This window comes from Pleurodeles waltl, chromosome 7 (assembly GCF_031143425.1).
Source record: "Pleurodeles waltl isolate 20211129_DDA chromosome 7, aPleWal1.hap1.20221129, whole genome shotgun sequence".
Lineage (NCBI taxonomy): Eukaryota > Metazoa > Chordata > Amphibia > Caudata > Salamandridae > Pleurodeles > Pleurodeles waltl.
The window spans coordinates 1,457,118,471-1,457,128,548 of NC_090446.1; the positions used below are offsets into that span (position 1 = coordinate 1,457,118,471).

The following is a 10,078-nucleotide window of genomic DNA, read 5'->3' on the forward strand; positions in this document are numbered from 1 at the left end:
TGGTGCAGGGCGGTGAAGCAAGGCACTTGCTGGGCCGATCTGTGCCACTGGCCTTGTAAATATGGCCTGTAGTGTCCTCAGGCTGTAATGATGGGCATGGCACTATAACATAGCAACATCTGACTGGGTAACACACTTTTCTAGCCTTTACACTGATCAAGGAGATTTGCAGTGGCACACCTGCAAACATATGGCTCCTGGAAATATCATCTTGTCCTCTGGAATGGGAGGAAGACTGGCTGCCTCCAAAGGGGATGTCTTTAAAGGGGTTGATGCTCAATCCCTTCATCTCAGGGAGGGGAAGTATCCGCAAAGGAAATTATCTTTGCCATAAGGAGTACTGTTTCTAATAAGGCCCCCTGGACCAGATAAAATTCCTGGGGATCTGTTTTTTAGCGACGTGGGCACCAGGAGCATCTACTTCTCAGTAATGTTCACTGCAATTATGAAAAGTGCCACTTTACCACCTGTGTGGGTTGAAGCTGAAATTATTACCGTTTTCAAAAAGGGTAATCATGACCAGCCCTCGAATTATAGACCAATCAGTCTCATTGACAGCACACAAATTGTTTAGCAAGGTTATTCTGAGTAGACTTCAGGATTGGTTGTCAGCTAATTACATTCTGTCACCCCTACAGGCAGGTTTTAGAGAGTCCATTTGCACCACGGACAAAGTTTTTGTTTACAGTTGTTGTACTGGAAGACTGTTACTCTGGGTGGGGACGTCTCTATGTTGTATTTATCGATCTGCATACTGCCTTCAACTTAGTCCCCAGATCAACCTTAGGGTGAACTGGGATTACCCACCCACCTCCTTGACATCATAGTGTGGCTGCATTCTAAAAACAATGCCCAGGTCAGGTGTGGCAGTATAGGCGAAATGACCAACCCCTTCCGCGTGGCTAGAGGAGTGAGGCAGGGGTGTACTTGCCCCCACACTGTTCACATTCTATATCAATGGCCTAGTGGGGTATTTGGATGAGTGTGATAGTGATGCACCCAGATTGGCCAACATGCAGGTTCCGGCCCTCATTTTTGCTGACAATACCCTGCTCCTTTCCAAGTCTCCAATGGGTCTCCAAAGGTTGTTGAATAGGTTTGAACGTTTTTGTAAGTTTATGGGTCTGGAGTTCAGTGTAAGCAAAACTGAATATATGGTTCTGAAACCAGGGCAAACAACTAGGGCAAATCTCATACTAGCAGGGGCTCCTCTAGAAAGGACACACACACTACATTACTTAGGTCTAACATAGAACGCACGGGGTGGCAAGCACACATCATGCAATGCAGGTTTAGGATGGTAAGTTGGTTGGCTGGATGCATGGGAAGGCCATAAATTGAAGGAAACATTTTGTATTAAAAACTCCACTGTGATACAGACTGGATGATAAAACCCTGCACGGGTGTCCTGAAAGGCAAGAACTCTCCAAGTAATAATCTGATAAATCTATGAAATTTAAACCTGAAACCACTGGTGTGAGTTCTCTCCTTTACATCTTTAGCAAGGACTTGAATGCCCAGACCACGACCACTGAGATGGCAGAGACATTATCTTCAAGATTCTGAATAATCCCTTGGTCCCTAGAGGACAACTCACACAAGCCTTAAAATTGCTGCATATCAGCGGTCTCAGGATGAATATTTGACCTATCTGAGCCACAAGACATCACACTCTTAACGTCTAAGGAATGGTCTTCCATATATTGCTTATAGGCGAAGGAGCCTAAACTCTGAAGATTGCAAATGCTGATTCGTATGGATCAACTCCCATTTTAGTGAGGGTTAGCAAATGGCGGGGCATACCTGTGGAAGAATGCTGGTGTTGGCTTTGTGCAAGTCACTGTGAGGCTGTCGAGCATGTAGTACTGAAGTGTAAGACTTTGCTTACTGAAAGATGTCTGCACATGGCACCATCGGTGGTGGAGATCCAATAGAAGGATGACAACCATTCACCATGCACCTGCGTCCAGTCATGTGAAGGGCTGCTTGCAGTGCAGCACAATATCCCCATATTGATATTGGGTTGCTTCTATCCTTCCACTACTCATATTTTGTGATTGTTTGTTGCAAAGGCACTTCATGAAAGTACATATGTATTCTAGCTTTCGCCCTAGTGCTTCTCCCCCATCAAATATCCATGCTGTGTGCTGCTCTGGCCCTTGTGTGCTTTTGTCCCGCTCCATGTGTTTTCTTTCTTCTCTACTGCTTTTACCCCCCTTCCCCAACTTTCTCTTTGTTGCTCCTGCCAGTCCCTCCCGCATTGCCCCAACACCCACTGTCTTTGTTCTTTCGTATTTCTTGTTTGTTCTTTTTGGGGTGGACCAGATTTTAAAATGCTGCCGGCTCCTCTGCCTTAAAAAAGTACTTTCGTGCTACTTATCTTTTGTTTTTGTTTTTAAGTGTACTAAGCCACCTTGACTGACAAATATAAAAATGGCACTGCATCATCTTGTATTTGCACCAGCATAATTGCACATATATATGCACGTCATGAAAGCATGCACATTTTTTTTTGCTTCACAGCATCGCCAAAATGCCAGTGCTTAATTTGAGCTGGTGGATTCTAGTGCTTGGCACAGGCATCTAATTATCAACATTGGCGCATATGACAGACTGTCACATGGTGGCACTGTTCGTCTGATTTAGAGATCATCAGAAACAGCATCAGTTTATTTATTCAATGTATATTAAAAAAAAAGAATACCTGATGCCCAAACCAATTATACAGCTTTGGGGGCCTGGAAAAGTCTGAATTGTCATGCTTAGTTGCTTTGGTGCTGTCATTGGCAGCTGGCAGGGGCAAGAAGGGGTGCATTAAAGCTGCAATGTCCTCCTGACGAGGGCTCTGGCACTTAGTTGTTTACAAATCAAGCACTGCAAAAGAAGTAGGCAAAGCTAATAGGTCCCAAAGGCAAGACCTATTGGCTTTACCAATGTTTGGGCAATGGGCTTTACCATTGCCCACATCAACACCAGAATAGTGGGGTACTAGGAAAAGATGGAGTTCTATTCTTGTTTGTGTTGTGTTTTACGTTCGTCAATTCACTGGTGATGGTGTGTACTACATGGGAGAGTTCTGAAGTCTTGATGATGGTAACTCAGACACATCCACCTGCAACAGGAACACACAAGTATGGCTGCTTAGATACGCAGGCACTTACCAACTACTCCTGCATCTGTCTGTAGAGTCAGCAGTGCTGGTGGGAAAAAAAAACAAGCAGTGAAACATTAGTGTTTCGGGTTTTTTGCTGTAAACACTAGCAATATTTTGTTCTGTTTGTTTTAAATATCACTTTTGTGTGGTTGGATGTCTGACTAAACATTTGGAATCCACATGCTAGCAATTAGATTCACATCTCTCATCCTGTTGAACTAAGTTCTGTTTTACTGTTAGTGGGTCCAAGGTGCATTGATTTCAATTTCAATTTCATGTTAGTTTTTTTTTTTTTCTCTAGCACAACCTCTGTCTTAGGATACTACCGGATCAATTTAAAACTTACCAAAAAACAGGGCCGCCACTGCCAACAGCGGGGCGCGTGCCGGCGTCCCCATCATGACACTGTGGATGAGAAAAGACATTGGTCAAGCCATCACATGAGTTATGCCTTTGATGTAGCTCTATGGTTAGACACAAACCTACACATACACGTACCCCATCTCTCTACACTAACACAAATAATCACACATACACAGAGCCCAGAGGTATTGTTTTTGTCATGTGATGATGTCAATAGAGTAGAAGCACAGTGTTCCACTAAACCCACCCGTGTGTCCTTCCTGTGCAGGTGTGTAGACCCTGGAGGCAGATGTGGTACAGTACACAGAGGATGAGCCGGGCCTAAACCGTGGAACTGGTATTATATCCACAATTTGCTGTGCAGTAACTTCGATAAGTACTTTGTGCTGCTGTCAATGCTCTGTGGATGAGGGGGGGACAGGAGTCCATCAAACTATCTTACCGTATGGTTGATCGCCCTACTTCGCCACTGTGGCTATGTCCACCTTCACCAAAACCTGAACCACCATAGGACATGCACATTTTTCTAAGCAGCACCTAAATTTGTAGGCCAAATGTACTAATTGTTCATGCAACGCAGCACATCAAACACCACTGCTGTACTGTATTGAGTGCAAGGGAAAAAGCAGGACACCACCATATCTACATACTTTATCTCTAACCACCCCTCTGAACACCTTCCTTCCCCCCGCTGGTGCTCCTAAGGTGCCACCCACACATCCTTGCACCAAAGTGCTAAGGTGTCTGTGTGAGGCTCTCCTTCCAGTACAAAATATATGCTTAGACACAGTTTAAACTTTTGCAAGTTTGAATCTGTGCTCTAGAGTATAGCACACATGGATTCTGAAGAAAATACCTTCTTAACAGTGTACCTGCCTTGGGGAGGCATACATTTGTCCTGAATACCTTTTTTTCAAAAATAACCAAGGTGGTTCCATAGGAACACATTTCCACCACCCATGATAATCCTATATCATGCGAAATAACACATAGTTAATTTGAGCCCAACGGCACTCATTTTTAGAGGCCAGCACTTACTCACCCTCATAAGATATTGACTGAGTGCAAGAGAAAGAAAACACACAAACAGGAAAGGAGGAGGAAGTGATTAGACTGAAAAACTGCTGCAAAGAAAGCAGAGACCGGCGAGAGTGAGCTACAGGGACGGTCTGGGAGTGGATTAAAGAGGCGGGACGTTTAACAGCACCAGCTGCGGGCTTCTGAGCTGAGCTTTGGGCACCGGCACTCCTTCTTTTACAAATTAAGCACTGGGAGATTGTGTTACTTTAGGGCTACTCTGCAGCTGGAAATGTATTCACATTGTTCTAGTGTGCATCACTTTAGTGCAGTGCAAGGTATTTAGAAATTTGAGCCAATATGTGAAAACCTGACAGCAGATGTAGGGGTGTAGCAATCAATAGTGCAGAAACACTGCAATATGTGGATGTCAGGGGCATTTTCTACGCCACTCAAGACTGATTTGAATACACACTTAATGGTGGGGCGTGTTCACGTTTGCATGGCACCCTTGCTAGGCCAGTAGGTAGAGGACGAACTGCTTGTGGATCCGGGTACTGGGCTTTCAAATTCACAGAACTGCTCAAAGCTACATGGACTTCGAACCATGCAGTAGAATTTCCTAACCATTAATGAACACAACTTCTGCAAAGAAGATGTAGGAGGTCATTTCCGACCAAGAATCCAGGAATGGCTTGTTAACAATCTTTAGGCCTTGATTAAAAATGCCCTGGTGTTTTATCACCTGTCTCAGTTACAAGTGGTGATGGCTTTACCCCACCCATTAAGTAGTCTGTGTGATAAAGTCTGCATCCCCCGATAAATCTCGGCAGGGCGTAACCCCTACATTTAACAAGGTTAAAATACCGGGACATGCTACTTTTGGTGTAAAAAAGCATCAAACTCTGCATGTTGAAGTAAATCTTTATGACAACACTCCAAATGGTGACATTTATTGCACCCAACCTCCAAACCTCGAGGCATTGGGTTCTATTGGGGTGTGAGAGATACTGCAACCCTCCAAGGCTCTGGTAATCAGTGATTCAGTATCTGATTTGAGTTTGCTTACTTTGTTCCTCAGCTATTCATAATGTGGTGGGGAATGAAAAGGAGACAAAGTTCGCTGGTATGACAGCATCAATGCATGTTTGAATGTTGCTATTTACTGTTGTTTTGTTAGTAGTCGATCTTGGTTTGCTATGGGCAGGGCCACTGGAATTATGCGGCAGAAGAGGAGTCAAAATATGTGCAGAGTTGAGTAAATTATGCGGCAAGAGAGGACAAATTATGGGGCATAATACAGAACATTTTGGTATAGTATTACTACATTTAGTCAATTTAAAACCTGGTAACACTGTCAGGGCCTTGGTTGCACCTCATTAGTAAGAAATTAATGCCCAAGTAGAACAATAAGTAACAGAAAGGTGGCCAGTCCAGCTTTGCAAAGGGCCTTCCACCACGCAACATTTGTCACTGCATTTTTAGTAACTGAGCTAGAAACAAAATCAGCAGATTATGTGGCAGATGACGGATTATTTGGCAAACGCGGCAAAACTCTAATTATGCCAAAATCATTGCAGCCTCACCATTGCATAATTCCAATAGCCCTTGCTATGGGTATTTGTAAAGCACAGAGTCTCCTGACAATGTACTGGTGAGTGTGCACATCCCTGCATAGGGTAGCGTGGTTAATTGAAAAGCCAGGTCTTCAGCTTCTTGCGGAATTCAAAAACAGAGGAGGAGGCTCTAATGTGGAGTGGGAAGTTGTTCCACGCTTTAGGAACGATGTAACAGAACCCCTGTCCTCCTGATCTTGTTCTGTAAATGCGTGAATGTATAAGAGTAGGAGTCCTGCTGAGTGGAGGTGTCTGGTTGGTTGATAGAAAGGGATGTGACTGTTAAGATAGGAAGGGCCTAAGTTGTGTAGCGCCTTGAATATGTGTGTGAGGAGTTTAAAATGAGAAAGTTTGTCTATCGGGAGCCAGTGCAGCTCCCTGAGGAGTGGTGTGATGAAGTTCTGAGGTTCCTGAATTAATGCTGGGGCAGCAGTTGGAGTCCGTAAATCGGTGTACCAATCTGTATTTGTCCCACAGATTTTCATTTGCCATATACTGCGACAGAGACTTCACTGTTCCTGCCTCAGGACACCAACCCAGACTCCAAGTTTCACTGTATAGACATGTTTCCTGCTGCAGCTGGAGATAAAGCTGGTGATCCCAGATGTGCCTGAAATGCTTATATCTGGACACTTTATATACATTTTAGCAGGAGATCGCCTTCATTTTATTTCATTACTTAAGTATGGGAATCAGAGATCAGGCTGCAAATGGAAAGAACGTCAGGGCACGACTATAAAGAAAGAAGCTGCTACAGCTTTTGGTACCCAGGTTAGAACCATTAGATCCAAATAAAAAACACATTATCATACGGGTTAACTGATATTGGATCGCTCTCGTTAGCCCCTCTTTGTGTTGGAGCCTTTTACCACTTCAAGTACCCTTGAGTTAAGGGTCAGGCTGTGCCCAAGTGGCTGGTCTGATAGGTCAGTATAGGCCGGTTTTTGAAGGTTTGGGAGCCTGTTTTATGGCCTGCTTGGGCACTTTTTAGGTCGAGCATTCGAAACCTCTTGTATATACTATAGTATATCCTCTATACTTCTTTGTGGGGGCTCTGCTTCTTCACTGGTTTGTTTCAGTGTCCTTAAAAAATCCTTGCTTACTAGTGGTCAATCTTTGCTCTTTTCCACAGTCGTACACTCTCCTGTGGCACGGCCCCAGAATGTGTACTCTTCCACGTGTGCCGATGTAGCATGTGCTTAGGAATTACTTTTTTCTTAGGCTAATAGCATTTGACCAGAGCGCTGGATGTTTCAGTGGCTCCAGTCTGTGTTAATAGGACTTTAGTCTATTACTTATTTTCATCTGCAGTCATGTGTGACTTTGTTTATTCCATTCCTTACTCTCCCTTGTGCATTGTGAGCTGCTTAAATTTTATTGCAGCATTCATTCCTCCCACCTCCTCCTCCCAAGATGGAAAAGACCAGCTGTTGTACTCTGATCAGAGCTGCTCTCTTCTTAAAGAGAGCTGGAAATGTTCTCAGCAGGACAAACAAAGGTACAAATTTTTTATTGGCTCTGTTTTCTTTCCTTACTGGTGTTGTTTTTTGTTTTATTAGTTTCCTGCTTGTGTTTCAGGTTTTGCTCCTTTATTTTGTACTCTATCTGCCTGTCTGTCTTTTTCTCCACGCTGCGCTATTTTTTGCAGAGCATTCTTGCTCAGAGATCCTTTCTGTCTTTGTAAACAGGCCTGCACTGCAGCTCCCTGCTTTCCGTGAAAGTATCTAATTGTTTATTTAAATGTTAACATTTATTGGTTCTTTTGTGCAAAGGCAGCACCTCTCTTTAGTTTCTGAGATTTGCTGGTTTCAGAAGAAAGGGGGCCATTTCTTCACCCTGTGTACACATCTGCAGGGAGACAATGACATCAACCCGGCTGTGGCTCAACAACCAGGCAGGCAGTAAGACAAGAGCCATAAAGTGTGTCGATTGTGGCCAAGGTACAGTGTTTTGACGAGATTGTATACATGTGTAAACCTTTGCCAGGCATTAGTACCACAAGTGAGCAGACAAAATACTGTAAATTACTATACTTGCATTGGAAAGGACTTTGCATTTAAAGCAGTTGGGCAAAAAAAGCTAAAATTGCTGGAAAACTGCAACAAATTATGTTTCAAGCCGAGTCTCTCTTCCGTCGCACTCTCTTCTCATCCCCTCTAGCTGTTTTCTTTCCTTGCTTTTCTCTCCATTATTTTCTCCTTCTTCGATTACTTTTTCACGCTTATCACCGTCTCTCCCTTCCTCTTAGATTTCTCTTTCTGCAGCTCTTTCTCTCCTTGAATCTCTATCCTCCTTTCCCATCTCTTTCTTGCCCACTCTCTTGCGTGGTCTCTCCCCACTCCCCGGCCCACTCTTTGTCTCTTCTCCAGTAGTAAAAATGCTTTAAAACCCCGTCACATTCACAAAGTACTTACTGTACATCAACAATCATATAAAATATTTATATGTACCGTTTAGGCTTGATAATTTTAATGTAATTTATTTTTTAAGCGCATATGTGCCAGAAATCCAGCTTCAAATTGCAAAATGAAAAATGCACGTTAATGCAACCAAGAAATGTATAAAATGTATTAACAACGCATAAAATTGTTTTAACTCACCAAATTACATTAGTACTCAGCATCAGCAGAACAACTTGATAAAATAACAATTTGAAATGCAACATTGACGTTTAAGATATTCTCTTCATAACTCTTGTGAGCTTGGCGTACTCACCTGAAAAGTAGCATCTGCCTGATAAGCTAATATTGATTCGAACCACAGCCCCAGCACAGCGTCTTCCGACAGGAAATGTCCACCCCCCTCAGCTGAGCAGGGTGAACTACCTTCCTTAGCAGCGTGAACTGCCCCCCTTGTAGGCTAACTGGGTCGAGACAAATGCAGTGCCACAGTTCCCAAAACTACAAAGACTGCATTACCTTGATCCCTGTGTTAAGCGCAATTAAAAACTAAATGGTCTCTATGTGCTAGGCTTTCCACCTTTCAAAATGTATTTTACGGTAATTTTGGAGCAACTTTGGAGGGTTTAGAAAGTGTCTAAAATGCTGTTGCTCTGTATTCAGTTGCAGGTAGAGCATGTTAAGACAGGGCAGTTTAAGAGCCTGGTTGCTGCAGGTCAGGATTAATGTGCACAGAGGTAGCTATTTTAGGGGCCTCTACATGGGTGGTGGTACCCAAGGTCAAAATGAAGATGCCCTGGCAGAGGTCCGTGAAAGTGCAAATACAACGTACACTAACCACAACTGGAAACGTGCAAATGCACTCTCTAGAAAGAAACATAAAACAAGCATTTGCAATGGAATAGGTCTCACATTTACGAGAGTTAGAGCTATTGGCACTGTAAATGTATAAATGGACCTTTTCTTGCCACATAAATTGGTCAAACCTGTCTCATAATTTGGTCCTTTCCTGCAACATAATTCCAGTGGCCCTGCATATAACTAAAGCACTTCCATTTACCTTCTTCCTCTATCTGTAGCAAAAATGTAAAAGGTTGCCATTTAGCATTCTAATTTAAATCTGCCATGGTAATGCTAATAGAATACCACTTTCACCACCCCACCATCAGAGTTGCAGGCTGGCTAACACAATTCCCCCAAAACAATACACAAGACAGCTACAGAAGAGCAACGAGCGAAATAAACTAGAAGTGTCACCCAAACATATCAAGAGTGTTCAAACAGTCATAGTGTAATAAGGATGTTACGCCGGCCTAAAGCATGGTCATAACTGCAATAAGGAGAGATTAGTAAAACATATAGGATCATCATGTAAACCCCAAAAAACATTTATCAGGAATACATTTTTGGCATTAGACTGTAATGCTCAAAACAGCCCATAGAGGGCACCACAACGCACCCGTATATATTCACCATGCCACATAATTCCACTACACAAATACACTCTGTACCACACAATTCCACACTGC

The 10,078-nt window shown here is 43.2% G+C and overlaps 1 protein-coding gene across 3 annotated transcripts in view; it reads right to left on the reverse strand.

The window, feature by feature from the left end:
- Nucleotides 1-3,556, reverse strand: part of LOC138246477 (uncharacterized) — a 194,570-nt gene extending 191,014 nt beyond the window's left edge. For all 3 annotated transcript variants that reach the window (XM_069201115.1, XM_069201116.1, XM_069201114.1), the window contains exons 1-2: nt 3,501-3,556; nt 3,162-3,197 (exon numbers count right to left, since the gene is read on the reverse strand). In XM_069201115.1, coding sequence (XP_069057216.1) covers nt 3,162-3,197; nt 3,501-3,555 — 91 coding nt within the window. In that variant the 5' untranslated portion in view covers nt 3,556. The remainder of the gene's footprint in view (nt 1-3,161; nt 3,198-3,500) is intronic.
- Nucleotides 3,557-10,078: the final 6,522 nt, after the last annotated feature.